The 22,119-nt window shown below is 45.6% G+C and overlaps 1 protein-coding gene across 2 annotated transcripts in view; it reads left to right on the plus strand.

Annotated features, from left to right (window-relative positions):
• LOC132833233 (clathrin light chain B-like) overlaps positions 1-22,119 on the plus strand; it is a 66,839-nt gene that overhangs the window by 4,955 nt on the left and 39,765 nt on the right. Inside the window, exon 2 of one of the 2 annotated variants that reach the window (XM_060851345.1) lies at positions 10,489-10,665. The exons of the other annotated variant lie outside the window; for it this stretch is intronic. Within the exon in view, the coding sequence (XP_060707328.1) occupies positions 10,489-10,665 (177 nt within the window). The remainder of the gene's footprint in view (positions 1-10,488; positions 10,666-22,119) is intronic. 2 annotated transcript variants of the gene reach the window in all.

The raw sequence follows: 22,119 nt of genomic DNA on the forward strand, positions 1-22,119 counted from the left end.
CACCCCAACCTAAACCCCCACCACCCATCCCTGCCCCCCACTACCCCACCCCACCCCAATCCACCCCAACCCCTCCCCACACCAGCCCCACCCACACACCCTCAACCCCCACCCCCACCCCCACCCCTCTGACACTTCTGTTTATATATATTTTTTATTTTTAAAACCCCCACACTACCACCTAACTGCGGTAGTGCTTATTTTTTCCCCAGCACCCATGGTGTGTGTGTGTCTGTGCAGGTGTGAGACACAAGATGCACGAATATTTATTCAATTTCCACCACCAGGAAGAAAGGAAACACCCGGGTGGCCAGTGACAAGCAGTGCCCTTCACATCAAAGGGTAATGCTGTGTGATCAAACAGTGAAGGGGAGGGCAGGGACTAAATCAAGATAGAGTTGGAGGGGGAAATAATGCACTCCACTCCCTGCGGCACCCACCTCTCCCTGAACAACTCCAGGGTGTTGGTGGACACCACCTGCTCCTTCTCCAAGGACACCTGGGCTCTTGCATTGCCCTTAACTGGCTTTGCATGTAAATTAATCAATTTGAAAAACATGATCTACCAGTGATAGTTAAAAGATAGAACCGCTGTTCTGTTGTGTGTAAAAGCATGTTAAGATACAAAACAAAGAGCTGGATTCTTACAAAATAACTTAAAAGAAAATCCCATCTGCCTGTTTGTGATCCGTATCTCTCTATTCCCTGCCTCTTCATGTTTCTGCTTAAATGCCTCTTATATTTTGCTTCTACCATCTCCCCGACAGCACGTTCCAGGTGCTTATCACTCTCTATGGAGAAACCTTTCCTCACACATTTCCTTTGAACTTTTCCCCTTTTACCTTCGATTTATGGTCCCTAGTATCTTATATTACCATACTGAGAAAATATGCCCCGTGTATCCCCCTTAAACTTTCCACCTCTCACCTTGAAAGTGTGACTCTCATTATTTATTCCTTCACCCTGGGAAAAAGCTTGTCTCTATCCACCTTGTCTATACCCTTCATGGTTTTGTAAACCTCAATCAGGTCCCCCCTCAATCTCCTTTTTTCTAATGAAAATAAACCTAACCTACTCTACCTCTATATGGAAGTGGTTGTGGGTTTGTAAGCTGAGGATCTTTGGTGAATTTCTGTAGTGCATCTTGTAGATAGTATATGCTCCAGCTACTGAGCGTTGATGTTGGAGGGAGTGGATGCTTGTGGATGTGGTGCTCAGTGGGCTGCTTTGTTATGGATGGTATTAAGCTTCTTGAGTGTTGTTTGAGCTGCATTCATCCAGTCAAATCAGGAATATTCCATCATACTCCTGACTTGTTCCAAGTAGATAGTGGACAGGCCTTTGGGAGTCAGGTGGTGAGTTATTCACTACAGTATTACTAGCCTCTGACCTGTTGTTGTAGCCACTGTGCTTATGTGGTGAGGTCAGTTGATTTTCTGGTAACTGATAACCCACAGGATGTTGATCATTGTGGATTCGGTGATGGTAACACAGTTGATTTCAAGGGGCGATGGTTAGGTTGTTGCTTATTGGAAATGGTCATAGTCTATTTTTCATAGGTTATTTTTCAATTGTCAGTCCAAGCCTGGATATTGTCCAGATCTTGTTGCATTTGAACACTGACTGCTTCAGTTTCTGAGGAGTTGCAGATGGTATTGAACATTGTGTGTGTGTAATCATTGGCGAACATCCCCACTTCTGACCTTATGATGGAGGGAAGGTCATTGATGAAGCAGCCGAAGATAGTTGAGTCTAGGACACTACCCTGAGGAACTCCTGATTAGATGTCCTGGAGCTGAGATGACTGACCTCCAACAACTACGACCATCTTCCGATGTGTCAGATATAACTCCAACCAACAGAGAGTTTGCCCCTAACGTGTTAGGGAACTGGAGCTGGAGTTGGATGAACTGCGGATCATTTGGGAGGCAGAGGAGGTCATAGATCGGAGCTTTAGGCAAGTAGTTACTCCGAAAGTTCAAGATAGATGGGTGACAGTGAGGGGGAGTGGGAGGAGGAAGCCAGTGCAGGGACCCCCTGCGGTCATTCCCCTCAAGAACAAGTATACCGTTTTGGATACTTGTGGGGGGGATGACTTACCAGGGGCAAGCAACGAGGTTCAGGCCTCTGGCACGGAGCCTGGCCCCGTTGCTCAGAAGGGTAGGGTGGAGAAAGGTAGAGCAATTGTTCTTGGGGACTCGATAGTGAGGGGTACAGACAGACGGTTTTGTGGGGGCGACAGGGACTCACGTTTGGTATGTTGCCTCCCAGGTGCAAGGGTACGTGATGTCGCTGATCGTGTTTTCCGGGTCCTTAAGGGGGAGGGGGAGCAGCCCCAGATCGTGGTCCACGTTGGCACCAACGATATAGGTAGGAAGAAGGGTGAGGATGTCAGACAGGCTTTCAGGGAGCTAGGTTGGAAGCTCCGAGTTAGAACAAACAGAGTTGTAGTCTCTGGTTTGTTACCCGTGCCACGTGATAGAGAGTCGAGGAATAGGGAGAGAGAGCAGTTAAATGCGTGGCTACAGGGATGGTGCAGGAGGGAGGGATTCTGGTTTCTGGACAACTGGGGCTCATTCTGGGGAAGGTGGGACCTCTATAAAAAGGATGGGCTACACCTGAACCTGAGGGGCACCAGTATCCTTGGGGGGAGGTTTGCTAGTGCTCTTTGGGAGGGTTTAAACTAACTCCGCGGGGGCATGGGAACCAGGACTGTAGCTTTAGGGTACAGGACCTTGAGTGTAGGGAGGTTAGGAATAATGCAGCGATCTCTAAGGAGGGTGCCTGTAACCAGAAAGGTGGATTGAAGTGTGTATACTTCAATGCCAGAAGTATAAGGAATAAGGTAGGTGAACTTGCAGTGTGGGTTGGTACCTGGGACTTCGATGTTGTGGCCATTACAGAGACGTGGGTAGAACAGGGACAAGAATGGCTGTTGCACGTTCCAGGGTTCAAATGTTTTAGTAGGATCAGACATGGGGGTAAAAAAAGGGTGAGGCGTGGCATTACTTGTCAAAGACAGTATCACAGCAGTGGAATGGACGATGGAAGAGGACTTGCCATCTGAGGTAGTTTGGGCTGAGGTTAGAAATAGGAAAGGTGAGGTCACCCTGTTAGGTGTTTTCTACAGGCCTCCTAATAGTCCTAGAGAAGTAGAGGATAATATTGCGAGGATGATTCAGGAAAAGAGTGAAGGTAGCAGGGTGGTTGTTATGGGGGACTTTAACTTCCCAGATATTGACTGGGAGAGCTATAGCTCGAGTTCATTAGATGGGTCGGTGTTTGTACAATGTGTGCAGGAGGGTTTCCTGACACAATATGTCGACAGGCCAACAAGAGGGAAGGCTATATTGGATTTGGTTCTAGGTAATGAACCAGGCCAGGTGTTAGACTTGGAGGTAGGTGAGCACTTCGGGGACAGTGACCACAACTCGGTGACTTTTACTTTAGTGATGGAGAGGGATAATCGTGCGCCGCAGGGCAAGAGCTATAGCTGGGGGCAGGGAAATTATGATGCAGTGAGGCATGACTTAGGATGTGTGGATTGGAAAAACAGGCTTCAAGAGAAGAACACTAATGAGATGTGGGAATTGTTCAAGGAGCAGCTACTGCGTGTCCTTGATAGGTATGTACCAGTCAGGCATGGTGTAAAGGGCCTTGTGAGGCAGCCGTGGTTTAGTAAGGAATTGGAGTCCCTTGTGAAAGGGAAGAAGGCGGCATATGTAAAGATGAGGCGTGAAGGTTCAGTTGGGGCGATTGAGAGTTATAAGGTAGCCAGGAAGGAGCTAAAGAGGGAGCTAAGAGAAGCGAGAAGGGGACATGAAAAGTCTTTAGCTGGTAGGATTAGGGAAAACCCAAAGGCTTTCTACAGGTATGTCAAGAATAAAAGGATGACTAGGGTAGGTATCGGTCCAGTCAAGGATAGTAGTGGGAAGTTGTGTGTGGAGGCGGAGGAGATTGGAGAGACATTAAATCAGTACTTTTCATCAGTATTCACTCAGGAACAGGACACTGTTGCTGATGTGAATATGGAATCACAAATAATTAGAATGGATGCCCTGGAAATATGCAGGGAAGAGGTTTTGGGAATATTGGAAAGGATGAATATAGATAAGTCTCCTGGGCCTGATGGCATTTACCCCAGGATCCTATGGGAAGCTAGGGAGGAGATAGCAGAGCCATTGGCCTGGATCTTTATGTCGTCATTGTCAACGGGAATAGTACCAGAGGACTGGAGGATAGCGAATGTGGTCCCATTGTTCAAGAAAGGGAGTAGGGATAGCCCTAGTAACTATAGGCCAGTGAGTCTGACTTCAGTGGTGGGCAAAGTCTTAGAGAGAATGGTAAGGGATAAGATTTATGAACATCTGGGTAGGAATAACGTGATCAGGGATAGCCAGCATGGTTTTGTGAAGGGCAGGTCGTGCCTCACAAACCTTATTGAGTTCTTTGAGAAGGTGACTAAGGAAGTGGATGAGGGTAAAGCAGTAGATGTTGTGTATATGGATTTTAGTAAGGCGTTCGATAAGGTTCCCCATGGTAGGCTAATGCTAAAACTTCGGAGGTATGGCATTGAGGATACATTAGAGGTTTGGATTAGGAATTGGCTGGCTGGAAGGAGACAGAGGGTAGTAGTTGATGGATTATGTTCATCTTGGAGCGCAGTTACTAGCGGTGTACCACAAGGATCTGTTTTGGGACCATTGCTTTTTGTTATCTTTATAAATGATCTAGAGGAAGGACTTGAAAGCTGGGTAAGCAAGTTTGCGGATGACACAAAAGTCGGTGGAGTTGTGGATAGTGAGGAAGGAAGTGGTAGGTTACAGCGGGATATAGAAAAGTTGCAGAGCTGGGCGGAAATGTGGCAAATGGAATTCAATGTAGCTAAGTGCGAAGTCGTTCACTTTGGTAGGAATAACAAGATGATGGATTACTGGGCTAATGGTAGGCTACTTGGTAGTGTGGATGAGCAGAGGGATCTTGGTGTCTATGTACACAGATCTCTGAAAGTTGCCACCCAGGTAAATAGTGCTGTGAGGAAGGCATATGGTGTACTGGGCTTTATTGGCAGAGGAATTGAGTTCCGGAGTCCTGAGGTCATGTTGCAGTTGTATAAGACTCTGGTGAGGCCTCATCTGGAGTATTGTGTGCAGTTTTGGTCGCCATACTATAGGAAGGATGTGGAAGCTTTAGAACGAGTGCAGAGGAGGTTTACCAGGATGTTGCCTGGAATGGTAGGAAAATCTTATGAGGAAAGGCTGAGGCACTTGGGGCTGTTCTCATTGGAGAAGAGAAGGTTTAGGGGAGATCTGATAGAAGTGTATAAGATGATTAGGGGTTTAGATAGGGTAGATACTAAGAACCTTTTACCGCTAATGGAGTCAGGTGTTACTAGGGGACATAGCTTTAAATTAAGGGGTGGTAGGTATAGGACAGATGTTAGGGGTAGATTCTTCACACAGCGGGTTGTGAGTTCATGGAATGCCCTGCCCGTATCAGTGGTGAACTCTCCTTCTTTATGGTCATTTAAGCGGGCATTGGATAGGCATTTGGAAGTTATTGGGCTAGTATAGGTTAGGTAGGATTCGGTCGGCGCAACATCGAGGGCCGAAGGGCCTGTACTGCGCTGTATCCTTCTATGTTCTATGTTCTATGTTCTATCCATTGATTCTAGGTTTGCTTGATGCCATACTGGATTGAATGCATCCTTGATGTCAAGGGCTGTCACTCTCACCTCCCCTCTGGAATTCAGCTCTTTTGCCCATGTGTGGACCAGGGCTGTAATGAGGTCTGGAGCTGAGTGGCCCTGGTGGAACCCAAACTGGGCGTGACTGAGCAGGTGTTGCTTGATAGCACTGTTGATGACACCTTCCATCACTTTACTGATGATTGAGAGGGGACTGATGGGGCAGTAGTTGGCTGAGTTGGATTTGTATATCGGACATACCTGGGCAATTTTCCACCTTGTCAGGTAGATACTACTCTACTGGAGTAGCTTAGCTGAGGAAGCGGCGAATTCAGGTTGTATCTTCAATACTATTGCTGGAATGTTGTCAGGGCGCATAGTATTTGCAGTATCCAGTGTCTGCAACCATTTGGATGTCATATCCAGCCTGGAGCTCGGTGACCAGTGGTGTTCCCCAGGGATCTGTTCTGGGACCTCTGCTCTTTGTGATTTTTATAAATAACTTGAATGAGGAAGTGGAAGGGTGGGTTAGTAAGTTTGCCAATGACACAAAGGTTGGTGGAGTGGTGGATAGTGTGGAGGGCTGTGTTAGGTTGCAATTGGACATGGATAGGATGCAGAGCAGGGCTGATAAGTGGCAGATGGAATTCGAGCAGGTACGGACACCGGACTGCTGGGTAATTGAGGCTTTTAAAAGATCAGCAGAGGGAGAGGCCACAGGATGCACAGAGCATTGGGGGGATGGGTATATATTTCTGATTTAGTAAGGGAAGGTCATGCCTGACAAACCTGTTAGGATTCTTTGAAGAGGTAACAAGTAGGTTAGATCAGGGAAACCCAGTGGATGTCATGTACCTAGACTTCCAAAAGGTCTCTGATAAGGTGCCTCATGGGAAGCTGCTGAGTAAGGTGAGGTGTTTGAGGTGAGCTACTGGAATGGGTGGAGGATTGGCTATCTGACAGAAGGCAGAGAGTTGGAATAAAAGATTCTTTTTCGGAATGGCATAGTGACAAGTGGTGTCCCGCAGGGTTCAGTGTTGGGGCAGCAGCTATTGACTTTACATTTTAATGATCTGGATGAAGGGACTGGGGGCATTCTGGTGAAGTTTGCTGGTGATACAAAGGTAAGTGGATAGGCAGGTAATACTGAGGAGGTGGGGAGGCTGCAGAAAGATTTAGACTGTTTAGGAGAGTAGTCAAGGAAATGGCTGATGAAATTCAATGTGAGCAAATGCGATGTCTTGCACTTTGGGAAAAAAGAACACAGGCATGGACTATTGAATAAACAGTGAGAAAGTTCATAAAGCCAAAGTACAAAGGGATCTGGGAGTGCTAGTACAGGATTCTCTGAAGGTTAACTTGCAGGTTGAGTCCATGATTAAGAAAGCAAATGTAATGTTGTCATTTATCTCAAGAGGGTTAGAATATAAAAGCAGCGATGTGCTACTGTGACTTTATAAAGCTCTGGTTAGGCCCCATTTGGAGTACTGTGTCCAGTTTTGGTCCGCACACCTCAGGAAGGACATACTGGCAATGGAGCGTGTCCAGTGGAGATTCATACGGATGATCCCTGGAATGGAAGGCCAAGCTTACAATGAATGGCTGAGGATCCTGGGATTGAGGTTGAGGGGAGATCTATAAGATAATGTATGGCTTAGAAAGGGTGGACTCAGGAATTTGTTTCCATCAGGTGGGGAGACTAGGACCCATGGGCACAGCCTTAGAATTAGAGGGGGGTCAATTTAGAACGGAAATGAGGAGACATTTCTTCAGCCAGAGAGTGGTGGGCCTGTGGAATTCATCGCCATGGAGCGCAGTGGAGGTCGGGACGTTAAATGTCTTTAAGGCAGAGATTGATAAATTCTTGATCTCGCAAGGAATTAATGGATATGGGGAGAGTGCGGGTAAGTGGCGTTGAAATGTCCATCAGTCATGACTGAATGGCAGAGTGGACTCAATGGGCCGAATGGCCTTACTTCCACTCCTGTGTCTTATAGTGTTATTGTCTTAACTTGGAAAAGTGTGAAGTGATTCATTTCGGAAGGTCAAATTTGAATACAGAATACAGGATTAAAAGCAGGATTCCAGGCAGTGTGGAGGAACAGAGATCCCTCAAAGCTGCCACCTGTGCTGATAGGGTTGTGAAGAAGGTGTATGGTGTGTTGGCTTTCATTAGCAGGGGGGATTGGGTTTAACAGCCACGAGGTTATGCTGCAGCTCGATAGAGCCCTGGTTAGATCGTACTTGGAATATTGGGTTCAGTTCTGGTCGCCTTATCATAGGAAAGATGTGAAAGCTTTAGAGAGAGTGCAGAGGAGATCTACCAGGATGCTGCATGGACTGGAGGGTAGGGATCTGTTCCATTTAATACAGTGCCACACAAATGATGGAGGCTTTTCATAATGCGAAGGCATGCCTTTGTCTTCACAAGGACAGTGCGGTGGTCACCCTTACCGATACTGTCACAGACAGATACATCTGCAGCCGGCAGATTGGTAAGGATGAGGTCAAGTATGTTTTTCCCTCTTGTTGGTTCCCTCACCACCTGCTGCAGATCCAGTCTAGCAGCTATGTCCTTTAGGACCCGACCAGCACGATCAATGGTACTGCTGCCGAGCCACTCCTTGTGGTGGACACTGAAATCTCCCAGCCAGAGTACATTTTGTGCCGTTGCCATCCTCAGGGTTTCCTTCAAGTGTTGTTCAACACGGAGGATTACTGACTCATCAGGTGAGGAAGAATGGTATGTGGTAATCAGCAGGAGGCTTCCTTATCCATGTTTAACCTGAAACCATGCGTGTTCAAGGATGTGAAGTCAATGTTGAGGACTCCCAAAGCAACTCCCTCCCAATTGTCTACTGCTGTGCCACCATCTTGGCTGGGTCTGTCTTGTTGATCAGGACATATCCAGGGATGGTGATGGTGGTGTCTAGGACATTGTCATAATCACGGAATCATACCTGACAGACAATGTGAGGTTATTGCTTGATTTGTCTGTGAGACAGCTCTCCCAGTTTGGTACTAACCGCCAGATGTTAGTAAATAGGACTTTGTAGGGTCAACAGGGCTGTTTCTGCCATGGTGTTTTCTGATGCCTGGATCGATGCCAAGTGATCCATCTGGTTTCATTTCTTTCAGACCTTGTAGTGGTTGGTACAAGGAAACAGCATGCTAGGCCATTTCAGAGGCAATTGTGAGTCAACCACATTGCTGAGGGTCTGGAGTCATTTAGTCCAGACCATGTAAGGATGGCAGATTTCTTTCCTTGAAGGACATTAATGCTGTATCATTTGATAATCTTCCTCACAATCCACAACTCCACCAATTTTCAAAATGCAAAATTACTTATTAGAGTACCTACATTTTCATCAAAAGCATGTCTATGTATTACAAACAACAGACGTCCCAGCACTGATTTTTGTGAACACCACATTCAGAGAAACACAGTTACCCTTTGTTTTCTATGAACCAGCCATTGTTGTAACCAACTTGCCAAGTTACTCATGTGACTTCATCTTCTGGGCCAGCCTACCATGAGGGACCTTGTCAAATGCTTTAGTAAAGTTCATATTGACAACATCCACTGCCTTACCCTCATCAACCATCTTTACTCAACAAACTCAATCAAATTTATGAGACATGACCTCCCCTGCACGGTGCGAACTAACTGAAATAGATTTGTTCTTTTCCAAATGAGAATAAATCCTGTCCCTAAGAATCTTCTTCAAGAATTTCCCTATTCTCTGGTGTAAGGTTCACTGACCTATAATTTCCTAGATTATGATGCCCCTTTTAAACAAAACAACAACATTGGCTATTCTGCAGTCTTCTGGGTCCTCCTATGACTAAAGAGGATCCAAGCTTCTTTGTCAATGCCCCAGCAATCTTCTGGCTTGCCTCCCTCAGTATCCTATGATAGAGGTAAAGATGAAGGGCTTTTGCCCAAAACGTCGATTTTGCTGCTCCTTGGATGCTGCCTGAACTGCTGTGCTCTTCCAGCACCACTGATCCAGAATCCTGTGATAGAGCCCATCCGGCCCTGGGAACTTCTCTAGTTTAATATTTTTCGGGGCACCCAACACATTCTTAATGTGGACATACCATAGATTACCAACCCACCTCTCCCTAACCTAACCATCATCCACGCCCTTGTTCTTGGGAAAGACTGATGTGAAGTATTTATTAGAGCTGTTTGCCCTTCTTTCTCCTTGAGTGGACCTACCCTTGTCCCCAATCACCCTGTTGTTCCGTGTGGATGTATAAAATACCTTGGGATTCTCCCCAATCCTATTTGCCAAGGATATATCCTCGCCCCTTCAGCCCTCATAATACCTTGTTCCAATTTCTCCTGCTTCCTTTATATCCTACAAGGGCTCTGTCTGATTTCTGATATTCTGTCATTTTCATTTAATCCATTTAATAGAAAATTAGCTATTAGAGTCCGGTCTTGTGTACTGGAACCCTGGATCTTCGCATTCCGTTAGCATTCGCTGCTCTTTCCCCAAAGTGTTGCAAATATTTCTCCTTTCCATTTCCGATGCTCCTGTGTGTGCTGCTGTGTTCCTGGGCTCACCCTGAGCCCTCTGTCTCTGGCTTGGGGAGGGCTACAAGGCGGATCAGACAGACTCCCCCAAACCCACCCCTGGACACTGCTGGAACTGAGCTCAGCCGCAGTCTCTGCTTCATGCTGTGAGCTAGAGCTCTCTCTCTCTCTCTCGCATCCTGATCCAGTGCCTGCTCGCTGTACTGACTGACTGTGGGCTCTCTGCATTCTCACACCGCGTTTTCCTGATCATTTCTAGCTGCGGGATTGAGGAAGATGGATCTTGAGAACGGGTCTGCTCCCGGAGCCGAGCAGGACCCGGCTGCTGCTTTCCTGGAGCAGCATCACCAAGAGATCGAAGGGATCGAGAGGGAACAGGAGGCCGGTGAGATCCCGGGCAGTGAGGCAGTGCAGAGCCAAGGGCTGGCTACAGGAGGTGAGACAGGATAAAGACCCCCCCACCCCCTCTTCCCCAACAAGACAAGAGACAAGGATCAGACCTAGCGGCTGGATGCTCCGAAGTCACATCTGGAGCACAACCTTGTCTCTGCTGCTGAGGGGAATAATATCCGGAAACTGACTGGGGAATTTGTCTGTAGAAATACCAAGCTGGTGGGAGACAGAGGGTCTATGTCCATCCCAAAGACAGCGAGCCCAGGGAATGCTGGCTGTCTCAGCACTGGGAATGGCTATATTCAATACATGGGCAAAGGCAATCTCATTGTGGGTTTCTTAATGAGCAGCAGCAATGTTGGCCCCAGCACAGGGTTAATGTGTAATGTTTATCTTTACCATAACACCCCCCCCCATCACCATCACCACCCCCCCATCACCACCACCCCCATCACCACCCCCCCATCACCACCCCCCCATCACCACCCCCATCACCATCACCACCCCCATCACCACCCCCCCATCACCACCCCCCATCACCACCCCCCCATCACCACCCCCATCACCATCACCACCCCCCATCACCACCCCACCCCCATCACCACACCCCGATCACCACCCCACCCCCATCACCACCCCCCATCACCACCCCACCCCCATCACCACCCCCCGATCACCACCCCACCCCATCACCACACCCCCCACCATCACCACCCCCATCACCACCCCCACCCCCACCCCCACCCCCACCCCCATCACCACCCCCCCATCACCACCCCCCATATCACCATCACCACCCCCATCACCACTACCCCCTATCACCATCACCCCCTCCCCATCACCACCACCACCCCCCATCACCACCCCCATCACCACCCCCCATCCCCATCACCACCACCACCCCCATCACCATCCCCCCATCACCACCCCCACCCCATCATTACCACCATCCCCCCATCACCACCCCCCCATCACCACCCCCACCCCATCACCACCCCCTCCTCATCACCACCACCACCCCCCATCACCCCCCCTCCCCATCACCACCACCACCCCCCATCACCACCCCCATCACTCCCCTCCCCATCACCACCACCACCCCATCACCCCCCCTCCTATCACCATCACCCCCCTCCCCATCACCACCACCACCCCCATCACCACCACCACCCCACATTATACCCACCGTTAGCAGTACCACTGTCACTCTGACGTTCCCATTGCCCCTGGGTAGGGTAGAGATGGCGGAGATAGAGAAATTCATTAAACCTGAAGAGATACCAGGGTTTTTGCATAGCATCATAGAGGTTTTTTTTTAAAGTTTGCATTTTTTGTAGTAATAAACATCAGAACATTTTATTTTGAATCCTTCCAGCTGAAAAAAATGAAGGTTTAAATGTTTTTCAATCTGTATTGGCAGCATTTTCTGCATTTATTCGCTGTGCTAATTTCAGCTCCAGTGACAGATGGGGATGAGGAGTTAATCTTCCTGTTTCTCGATCACATGCTGCCTAGGAAACAAACTCCATCTTCATGGTGTGGGTGGGGGAAAATACAGCTGCAGTTCCTTCAGGCAACTGTTACCAACCAGGTTTTCTCCATCCCAAACCCTGCAGCCTCAATGTGAAAGTGTTTGATTCTGTAATAAACAACAGGCTCCACTAAAAGGATACTTCCAAATAAATAATTGAATGCTTTATGCTGTAGGTGCTAACTTGCTCATATAATTTTCTGGAAAGGTCATACCACATGTATTAATCCATCTTGTTGCAAAACAGGGTAGAAGATAGGTAAGATAGGGAACTGAATTGTCCACCTGATGTCCAAAGTCAGGTCCATTTCTGCATCCTTAACCCAAGCGTTTCTGTTGTGTGCCGCTGGCTTAAATTTATGGAGATGACCAATTAGTAAACTGCCGTGGGATTTGCCATTCGCTTAGGGATGGGGAGGGAGCACTCCAAGGGGCCTAAGGGAGGCTTATCTGACAGTCTTGCTTGGAAGGTAAATGCTACCTCAACAGGTGGCAACTGAGAAAGCTTCACAAAATGGTGACATTTTCCAAACAGCTTCCTATATATAGGCAGCAGAACCATCATGAGGACCAGTGTGTGGAAGGGAATGCCGTTCCAAAACGTTACACTTGTGCTAATTGCAACGTTTCTGTTTCCTGAACACAGCAAAAAAGCTAAAATCTCTGTAATAGTGCCCTAACCGCCCCCCCAAAGAGCTGTCATCAATGAGTTCACAGGTTTGTGACAGTGCAGTGGGGATGGACAATGTCCAATGTGACATGAACACACTTGATTTCCCATTGGATTTCACCATTTGATAGCATCTAGGCTGATATGATTGTGACCTCTACTTTTTTGCCCATCCCAATACCCTTTGACTCACTTGTTAATTAAGATTCATCTCAGAATCATAGAGTCAAAGAGCATGGAAACAGACCCTTTGACCCAGCCAGTCTACTAACCATGTTCCCAAACTAAACTAGTCCCACCTGCCTGCACTTAGCCTATATTCCTCCAAACCTTTCCTGTTCATGAACTTACCCAAATGTCTATTAAACAACATAACTGTACCTATACCTTCTGCCTTAAAATATTTAATATCCCAGACTTTACTGTTCTCTCAGGAAGAGAATTCCACAAATTCACAACCCTTTGAGTGAAAGAAAATTCTCCTAATCTGTCTTGAATTGGACCATAAGACCATAAGACATAGAAGTGGAAGTAAGGCCATTCGGCCCATCGAGTCCACTCCACCATTCAATCATGGCTGATGGGCATTTCAACTCCACTTTACCTGCACTCTCCCCGTAGCCCTTAATTCCTTGTGAGATTAAGAAATTATCAATCTTTGCCTTGAAGACATTCAACGACGCAATCTCCACTGCGCTCCGTGGCAATGAATTGCACAGGCCCACCACTCTCTGGCTGAAGAAATGTCTCCGCATTTCTGTTTTAAATTGATCCCCTCTAATATTAAGGCTGTGCCCACGGGTCCTAATCTCCATGTCTGACGGAAACAAATTCCCAGCTTCCACCCTTTCTAACCCATGCATCATCTTGTAAGTTGTTGGAAGGAATCCTGAGAGTCGGGAGGTAAGAACTGTTTAGGGATAGTCAACATGGCTTTGTGTGTGGGAAATCATGTTTCACAAACTTGATTGAGTTTTTTAAAGAAGTAACAAAGAGGATTGATGAGGGCAGAGTGGTAGATGTGATCTATATGGACTTCAGAAAGGTGTTCAACAAGATTCCCCATGGCAGAAGGTAAGCAAGGTTGGATCTCATGGAATACAGGGACAACTCGCCATTTGGATACAGAACTGGTTCAAAGGTAGAAGACAGAGGGTGGTGGTGGAGGGTAGTTTTTCAGACTGGAGGCCTGTGACCACAGGGAGTGCCACAAGGATCGGTGCTGGGTCCTCTACTTTTTGTCATTTACATAAATGATTTGGATGCAAGCATAAGAGGTACAGTTAGTAAGTTTGCAGACGACACCAAAATTGGAGGTGTAGTGGACTGCGGAGAGGGTTACCTCAGATTAGAATTGGATCTTGATCAGATGGGCCAATGGGCTGAGAAGTGGCAGATTGAGTTTAATTCAGATAAAAGTGAGGTGCTGCATTTTGGGAAAGCAAATCTTAGAAGGACTTATATACTTAATGGTAATGTCCTAGGGAGTGTTGCTGAACAAAGAGACTTTGGAGTGCAGGTTCATAGCTCCTTGAAAGTGGAGTCGCAGGTAGATAGGTTAGTGAAGAAGGCGTTTGGTATGCTTTCCTTTATTGGTCAGAGTATTGAGTACAGGAGTTCGGGGGACATGTTATGGCTGTACAGGACATTGGTTAGGCCACTGTTGGAATATTGCGTGCTGTTCTGGTCTCCTTCCTATCGGAAAGATGTGAAACTTGAAAAAGTTCAGAAAAGATTTACAAGCATGTTGCCAGGGTTGGAGGATTTGAACTATAGGGAGAGGTTGAATAGGCTGGGACTGTTTTCCCTGCAGCGTCGGAAGCTGAGGGGTGACCTTATAGAGGTTTACAAAATTATGAGGGGTATGGATAGGATAAATAGACAAAGTCTTTTCTCTGGGGTAGGGGAGTCCAGAACGAGAGGGCATTAGTTTAGGGTGAGAGGGGAAAGATATAAAAGAGACCTAAGGGGCAACTTTGTCACGCAGAGGGTGGTACATGTATGGAATGAACTGCCAGAGGATGTGGTGGTCGCTGGTACAAATGCAACATTTAAGAGGCATCTGGATGGGTATTTGAATAGAAAGAGTTTGGAGGGATATGGGCCGGGTGCTGGCAGGTGGGACTAATTGGATTAAGATATTTGGTTGGCATGGACGAGTTGGACCAAAGGGTCTGTTTCCGTGCTGTACATCTCTGTGATTCTATGACTATGAAAGATCACCGTCAGTGCGTCTGCTATTTCCTCACCCATCTCTCTCTCAACTTTAAGACGTACCCATCGGGGCGAGGAGATTTATCGATTTTTAGACCTTTTAGCTTTTCTAGCACTTTCTCTTTTGTAATGGCTGCCATACTCAATTCTGCCCCGATTGTCCTTAATTGTTGAGATATTACTCATGTCTTCCACTGTGAAGACTGACACAAAGTATTTATTAAGTTTTTCAGCTATTTGCTTATCTCCCATCAATTTGGAGCAGCCCAATATCAACTTTTGCCTCTCGTTTGTTTCTTATATATTAAGAGAAACTTTTACTATCATTTTTAACATTACTGGCGAGCCTACCTTCATATTTGATCCTCTCCTTCCTTATTTCTCTCTTTGTTATCCTCTGTTTGTTTTTGTAGTCTTCCCAATCTTCTGATTTCCCACTGCTCATGGCCACTTTATCGGCTGTCTCTTTTTTCCTTTGATACATTTCCTGACTTCCTTTGTCAGCCATGGCTGCCTAACTTCTCCTTGGATAATCTTTCTTTTCTTTGGGATGAGCCTCTGTACTGTGTCCTCAATTACACACAGGAACTCTTGCCATTGTTGCTCTACTGTCTTCCCCACTAGGCTCTGCTTCCAGTCAATTTTCATCAGTTCCTCTCTCATGCCCCTGTAATTACCTTGTTTAACTGTAACACCATTACATCCGATTTTGCCTTCTCTTTCAACTGCAGACTGAACTCCATCATATTATGATCACTGCCTCCTAAGTGTTTCCCCTACTTTAAGATCTTTTATCAAGTCTGGCTCATTACATAAAGCCTGCTCCCTTGTGGGCTCCATCACAAGCTGTTCCAGAAAGCTATCCTGTAATCATTCCATGAATTCCCTTTCTTTGAATCCACCAGCAATATTATTCACCCAGTTCACCTGTATATTGAAGTCCTCCATGATCACCGTGGCCTTGCCGACATACTGTATCTATTTTTAAGTATAGATAGATTACTTACAGTGTGGCCCTTCGGCCCAACAAGTCCACACCAACCCTCCGAAGAGCAACCCACCCAGACCTATTTCCCTACATTTACCTCTTCACCTAACACTACAGGCAATTTAGCATGGCCAATCCACCTAACCTGCACATTTTTGGACTGTGGGGGGAAACCGGCGCTGACAGAGGGAGAATGTGCAAACCCACACAATCAGTTGCCTGAGGCGGGAATTGAACCCAGGTCTCTGGTGTTGTGAGGCAGCAGTGCTAACCACTGTGCCACTGTGCCGCCCATCTAGTACATCTTGGAACATCTTGCATCCCTGGTCCTGACCACTGTTGGGAGGTCTGTACATTATGTTTTTTTTGCCTTTGAGGTTCCTCAACTCCACCCACACAGACTCCACACCATCTGACCCTATGTCATTCAGTGCCATAGATTTAATCTCATTCTTAACTAACAATGAATGGTGAGAGAAGCAATTAGATAATTGCTTTCTTTTTTTATAAATGAAGTATTACATTGAATGAACTAAAACAAACTCAAAAATGATAAAAGCAAATTACTGCAGATGCTAGAATCTGAAACCAAAAGAGAAAATGCTGGAAAATCTCAGCAGGTCTGGCAGCATCTGTAAAGAGAGAAAAGAGCTAACATTTTGAGTCTAACTGACCCTTTGTCAAAGCTGCTGCCAGACCTGCTGAGATTTTCCAGCATTTTCTCTTCAAAAAGGATAAAACACCTGGTCCAGGTAAATTGCATCCAACTGTTTTAAAAAATCTAATGAAGAGATGACAGAGACATTTCTACGTGTCACTCAATTATTCATTAGAAAAAGGTGTACTATCAGAGTACCAATGGATACCTCGTGTAATTCCTATATTGAAAAGGGACAGTAGGGAATTGTACACCAGTCAGCTGGAGAGATTGAACAAACGTTGAAAAATGGATTTAACTTGCATAGGTATTTCATAGGAAATCCAATTGAATTTTTTGAGGAAGTAACTGAGTCAATGATGGTAATATAGTTAATGTAATCTGTATTTTCAAAAACCTTCAATAAAATGCCCCATTAAAAAAAAGCCAATGTATAAACTCAGAGAATGTAGAACCAGTGGACAAGTTAATTCAAACCTTTCTCCACAGCACTGGCACGCCTCCCCATGGGGCATTGATCCCTGCTGGGCTTTTGGTGCAACATGTTCATCTTGGCTAAAGGTCCCACCTCTCCCTGGATCAATTGCACCAGGAATGTAAAGGCCTCCCTCCACACCATCTCTTGAGCCAAGCATTGATCTGCTGTATTCTACTTTTCTATGCTCACTAATGTCATAGAGTTATGGTTATAATCCAGAAACTGAGACAAATTGCATAAATACATCTGAAGGAATGCTGCAGGAGGACTTGGACAGGCTAGGAGAGTGGGCAAAGAAGTGGCAGTTGGAATATGATGTGGGGAAATGTGAGGTTTTCTAATTTGTTAGAAAGAATAGAGGCATGAACTATTTTCAAAATGAGGAAAGGCTTTGGAAATCGGAAACTGAAAGGGACGTGGGAGTCCTAGTTCAGGATTTTGTTAAGGTGACCATGCAGGGTCAGTGGCAGTGAGGATGGCCAACACAATGTTAGTGTTCACTTCCAGAGGGCTAGAATACAAGAGCAGAGATGTACTGCTGAGGCTGTATAAGGCTCTGGTCAGACCATGTTTGGAATATTGTGAGCAGTTTTGGGCCCTGTATCTAAGGAAGGTTGACCTTGGAAGGGCTCCAGAGGAGGCTTACAAGAACGATCCTGGTCATATGAGAAGTGGCTGAGGACTCTAGGTCTGTACTCAGTGGATAGCATGGACGTGGAGAAAATGTTTCCACTAGCACGAGAGACTAAGATCCAAAGACACAACCTCAGAGTGCAGTTCCTTTTAGAAATGATATGAAGAGGAATTTCTTCATCTAGGAGATGGTTAATTTGTGGAACTCATTGCTGCAGAGGGCTGTGGAGCCCAAGTCATTGAGTGTATTTAAGACAGACAGATAGGTTCTTGATGAGTAAGGGGATCTAGGGTTACAGGGAGAAGGCAGGAGAATGAGGTTAGAAAACATATCAGCCATGATCAAGAGGTGGAGCAGATACATGACTCGAATGGTCTAATGTTGCTCCTATATCAGACAGTCTTATGGAATGGCACAATTCGATCAGCAATGTTAGATTTTATAATTTTACTCTGCCTCCACCCTGATCAGAAGTTGCTTTGGTACTTACGTAGAGATAATGGCAAGAATGATGAGCCTCACTATTATTTTGACAGGGAACTCTGGTTTAATAAAAATTAACACCAATTTTTGTCAGGAGGTTATCATTTGGATTTAGAAAGGATAATCCATCTTAAGATATTAAAGAGTTAAAAATAAACCTGTTTAACTAAACTATGATGACTCAACACTCAGTGAATTTTTATTTTATCAATTACCATCTCTTTTATCCAACAGGAAGGAACAATGAAAACTGCTTATTAAACTCCAGGGACATTTATTCCATCTCAATTTAACTTATCTTTGTTTTTAAATTAACCTGTTCAGAGATGTCATTACACAGTTAAACCTGGGTCTTCTGGTTCAGAAGCTGGGTATGCTGCTTTTTTAAAATCAATTGGACTTACCTTAAGAATTTACGTTAATAGGTAACAGTTTGAGATACTCAGTCACAAACATTGATTTGCAAAATAAACAATAAATCTTGACAATTTATTAGTTCAGAAAATGAATTAATGGATTAGTCATTCAGATTATGAAACATGACTATTTCTGTTGTCCTCGCTGTATTGTCAGAATGAAACATCAGGTATATTGTATAGAATGTTCCAGTATAGAAACAGGCCATTATCCCAGTTGCTGGTTTTTATGATCCACATAATCTTTCTCACCTCCTCCCCCCTTCTCCCCACCAACTGTTATCGTATCCTATCAGCACAAGCTTTTACTCCTTTCTCCTTTTATATGATTCCTTTCCCCATTTAGAGAATAATCATGCCTCTATTTTTCCTGTCAAAGCACATAACCTCACAATTTCCCACATTGTATTCCATCTGCCTGGTCTTTGCCCATTCCAAGTCTTTCTGCAGTTTCACCACTTCCTCAACGTGATTTGCCCCTCCAGCCTTCTCACTACTACTCCACAACACTACTCTCCCCTCCATCTATTTTTGTGTTATCTGCAAACTTAGCAACAATGCTGTCAGTCCCTTCATCCAGATATGATTTGGAGATGCTGGTGTTGGACTGGGGTGTACAAAGTTAAAATTCACACAACACCAGGTTATAGTCCCAACAGGTTTAATTGGAAGCACTAGCTTCTGGAGCGTCGCTCCTTCATCAGGTGATAAGCGACACTCCGGAAGCTAGTGTGCTTCCAATTAAACCTGGGTTGGTGATATCATTTCCTGTGGTGATGTCATTTTTATGGTGATGTAATTTCCTAAGTGTCATCCACTTAGCGGACCCAAAGTTTGGGTTGGATGGTTGGCAGAGCTGTGTGTTTGAGTCTCTGCATTACTGTCTCTGCTAAGAACCCTGATATCGGAGATCCATGGGTGTTCTGTTGGTTTGTCTGTAGGTTTTGTTGTTGAAGGTGAAGTGTGTGGTAAAGCATAGGTCCACTAGCTTGATGATACTGTCCTTGCTGATGAAGTTGGTGGTGTTTGGTGTATGTGTCTTTGAGCCTTTTAATAGTGTAGTCAGTGTTTCCTTGGTCGGGTTGATGTTGATTTATGTGAATAAGGCGGTTACATCAAAGGAAACCATTATTTCATCCTCTTCTATCTTAATGTTTTTAATGGTCTTCAGGATGACATCTTTGTCATCACTAAATGAAACACGTTAGATGAAACCTTCAAGACCATCAATAATACCCTTACTGGCATAAATTCACTAAAGAGGAGGAAAACAACAACAAACTGCCATTCCTAGATGTCACAGTGGAACGAACAGCCGATGGGGAACTTCAAACCAGCGTCTACCGAAAAACAACACACGGACCAAATACTGAACTACAGAAGCAGTCACCCCAACACCCACAAATGAAGTTGCATCAGAACATTTTTCCAATGAGCCACCACACGCTGCAGCACAGAGGAACTATGCAGAGCAGAGGAAAATCACCTATACAGTGTATTTAAAGAATGGGTACCCAATGAACACAGTCCGCAGATTTCTCAGCAACAAGTTAGATTACTTACAGTGTGGAAACAGGCCCTTCGGCCCAACAAGTCCACACCGACCCGCCGAAGCGCAACTCACCCATACCCCTACATTTACCCCCTACCTAACACTACGGGCAATTTAGCATGGCCAATTCACCTGACCCGCACATCTTTGGACTGTGGGAGGAAACCGGAGCACCCGGAGGAAACCCACGCAGACACGGGGAGAATGTGCAAACTCCACACAGTCAATCGCCTGAGGCGGGAATTGAACCCGGGTCTCAGGCGCTGTGAGGCAGCAGTGCTAGCCACTGTGCCACCGTGCTGCCCCAACTGTGCCACCGTGCCAAACAGACAAAACACATCCAGAAACCCTAGCCACTCTCCCCTACATCAAAGACATCTCAGAAATGACTGCCAGACTACTCAGACCCCTTGGTAACCCACAAACCCACCAACACACTAAAACTGCAGCTAATGAATTTGAAAGACTTTATACAGACAACAAGCAAAACTAATGTCATTTACAAAATACTGTGCAAGAAACTGTAACAAACACTACATTGGACAAACAGGCAGAAAACTAGCCACCAGGATACATGAACATCAACTAGCCACAAAACGACATGACCCTCTCTCACTAGTATCCTTACATACAGATAAGGAAGGACACCACCTCGACTGGGACAAAACATCCATCCTAGGACAAGCCAAACAGAGACAAGCATGAGAATTCCTAGAAGCATGGCATTCTAACCAGAACTTTATCAACTAACACAATGACTTGGACCCGGTTTATCACCTCCTGAGAAAAAGAACAGGAAATGACATCACCAAAGGAAATGCCATCACCATGGGAAATGACATCACTAACCCAAAGAAACCCAAGCATATAAATGGAAAGATGGAATCATCAGCTGTGCTTCGTTGGGAGGTCCACTGAAGATATTATCTAGTATGGTGATGAAACGTCTGAAAATGAACCTTCCAGCTCAGCGAGCAAACCTACATCTATGAGTTTAGGGTGAGAGGGGAAAGATATAAAAGAGACCTAAGGGGCAACTTTTTCACACAGCGGGTGGTACTTCTAAGGAATGAGTGGCCAGAGGAAGTGGTGGAGGCTGGTACAATTGCAACATTTAAAAGGTATCTGGATGGGTACATAAATAGGAAGGGTTTGGAGGGATGTGGGCCGGGTGCTGGCAGATGGGACTAGATTGGGTTGGATTACCTGGTCGGCATGGATGGGTTGGACCGAAGCATTTATTTCTGTGCTGTACATCTCTATGACTCTATGACTGAGGTCAGGCTAACCAGCCTATGGTTTCCTATCTTCTGTTCCCTCCCTTCTTAAATAGGGATGTTACATTATCCATTTTCCATTCTCTGGTAGTGTCCCTGACTCCAATGAATCCTGAAAGTTCACCACCAGTGCCTCTACAATCTCCTCAACTGTCTCTTTCTGAGGTGTAGCCCATCTATTCCAGATGATTTATCCACCTTCAGACCTTTCCGTTTCCCCAGCACCTTTTCCTTCGTGCTGGTCTCTACAATCACCTCTTGTTAGCTTCACAAATGGCACCTTCTTATGAGGTTTACCTTTGAACCAGCTGACATTTCTGTATCTGCATTGTAAATGCAAATTAAGCTTGCCATAAGAAGTGAACTCCTGCCCATTTCAGCCTAAATATTCCTTTAATAATTTAACCTCTTTGACAGTGCAAACAAATTAATGGAAGTTTAAGATCTCATTCTTTCAGGATTTAATTGTTGTTAGCAACATAGAACATTTACTTAAGAACATAAGACTATAGGAGCAGGAGTAGGCCGTCTGGCCCCTCGAGCCCACTCTGCCAGTCAATAAGATCATGGCTGAACCTTTTGTGGCTTCAGCTCCA

This window comes from Hemiscyllium ocellatum, chromosome 36 (genome assembly GCF_020745735.1).
Source record: "Hemiscyllium ocellatum isolate sHemOce1 chromosome 36, sHemOce1.pat.X.cur, whole genome shotgun sequence".
Classification (NCBI taxonomy): Eukaryota; Metazoa; Chordata; class Chondrichthyes; order Orectolobiformes; family Hemiscylliidae; genus Hemiscyllium; species Hemiscyllium ocellatum.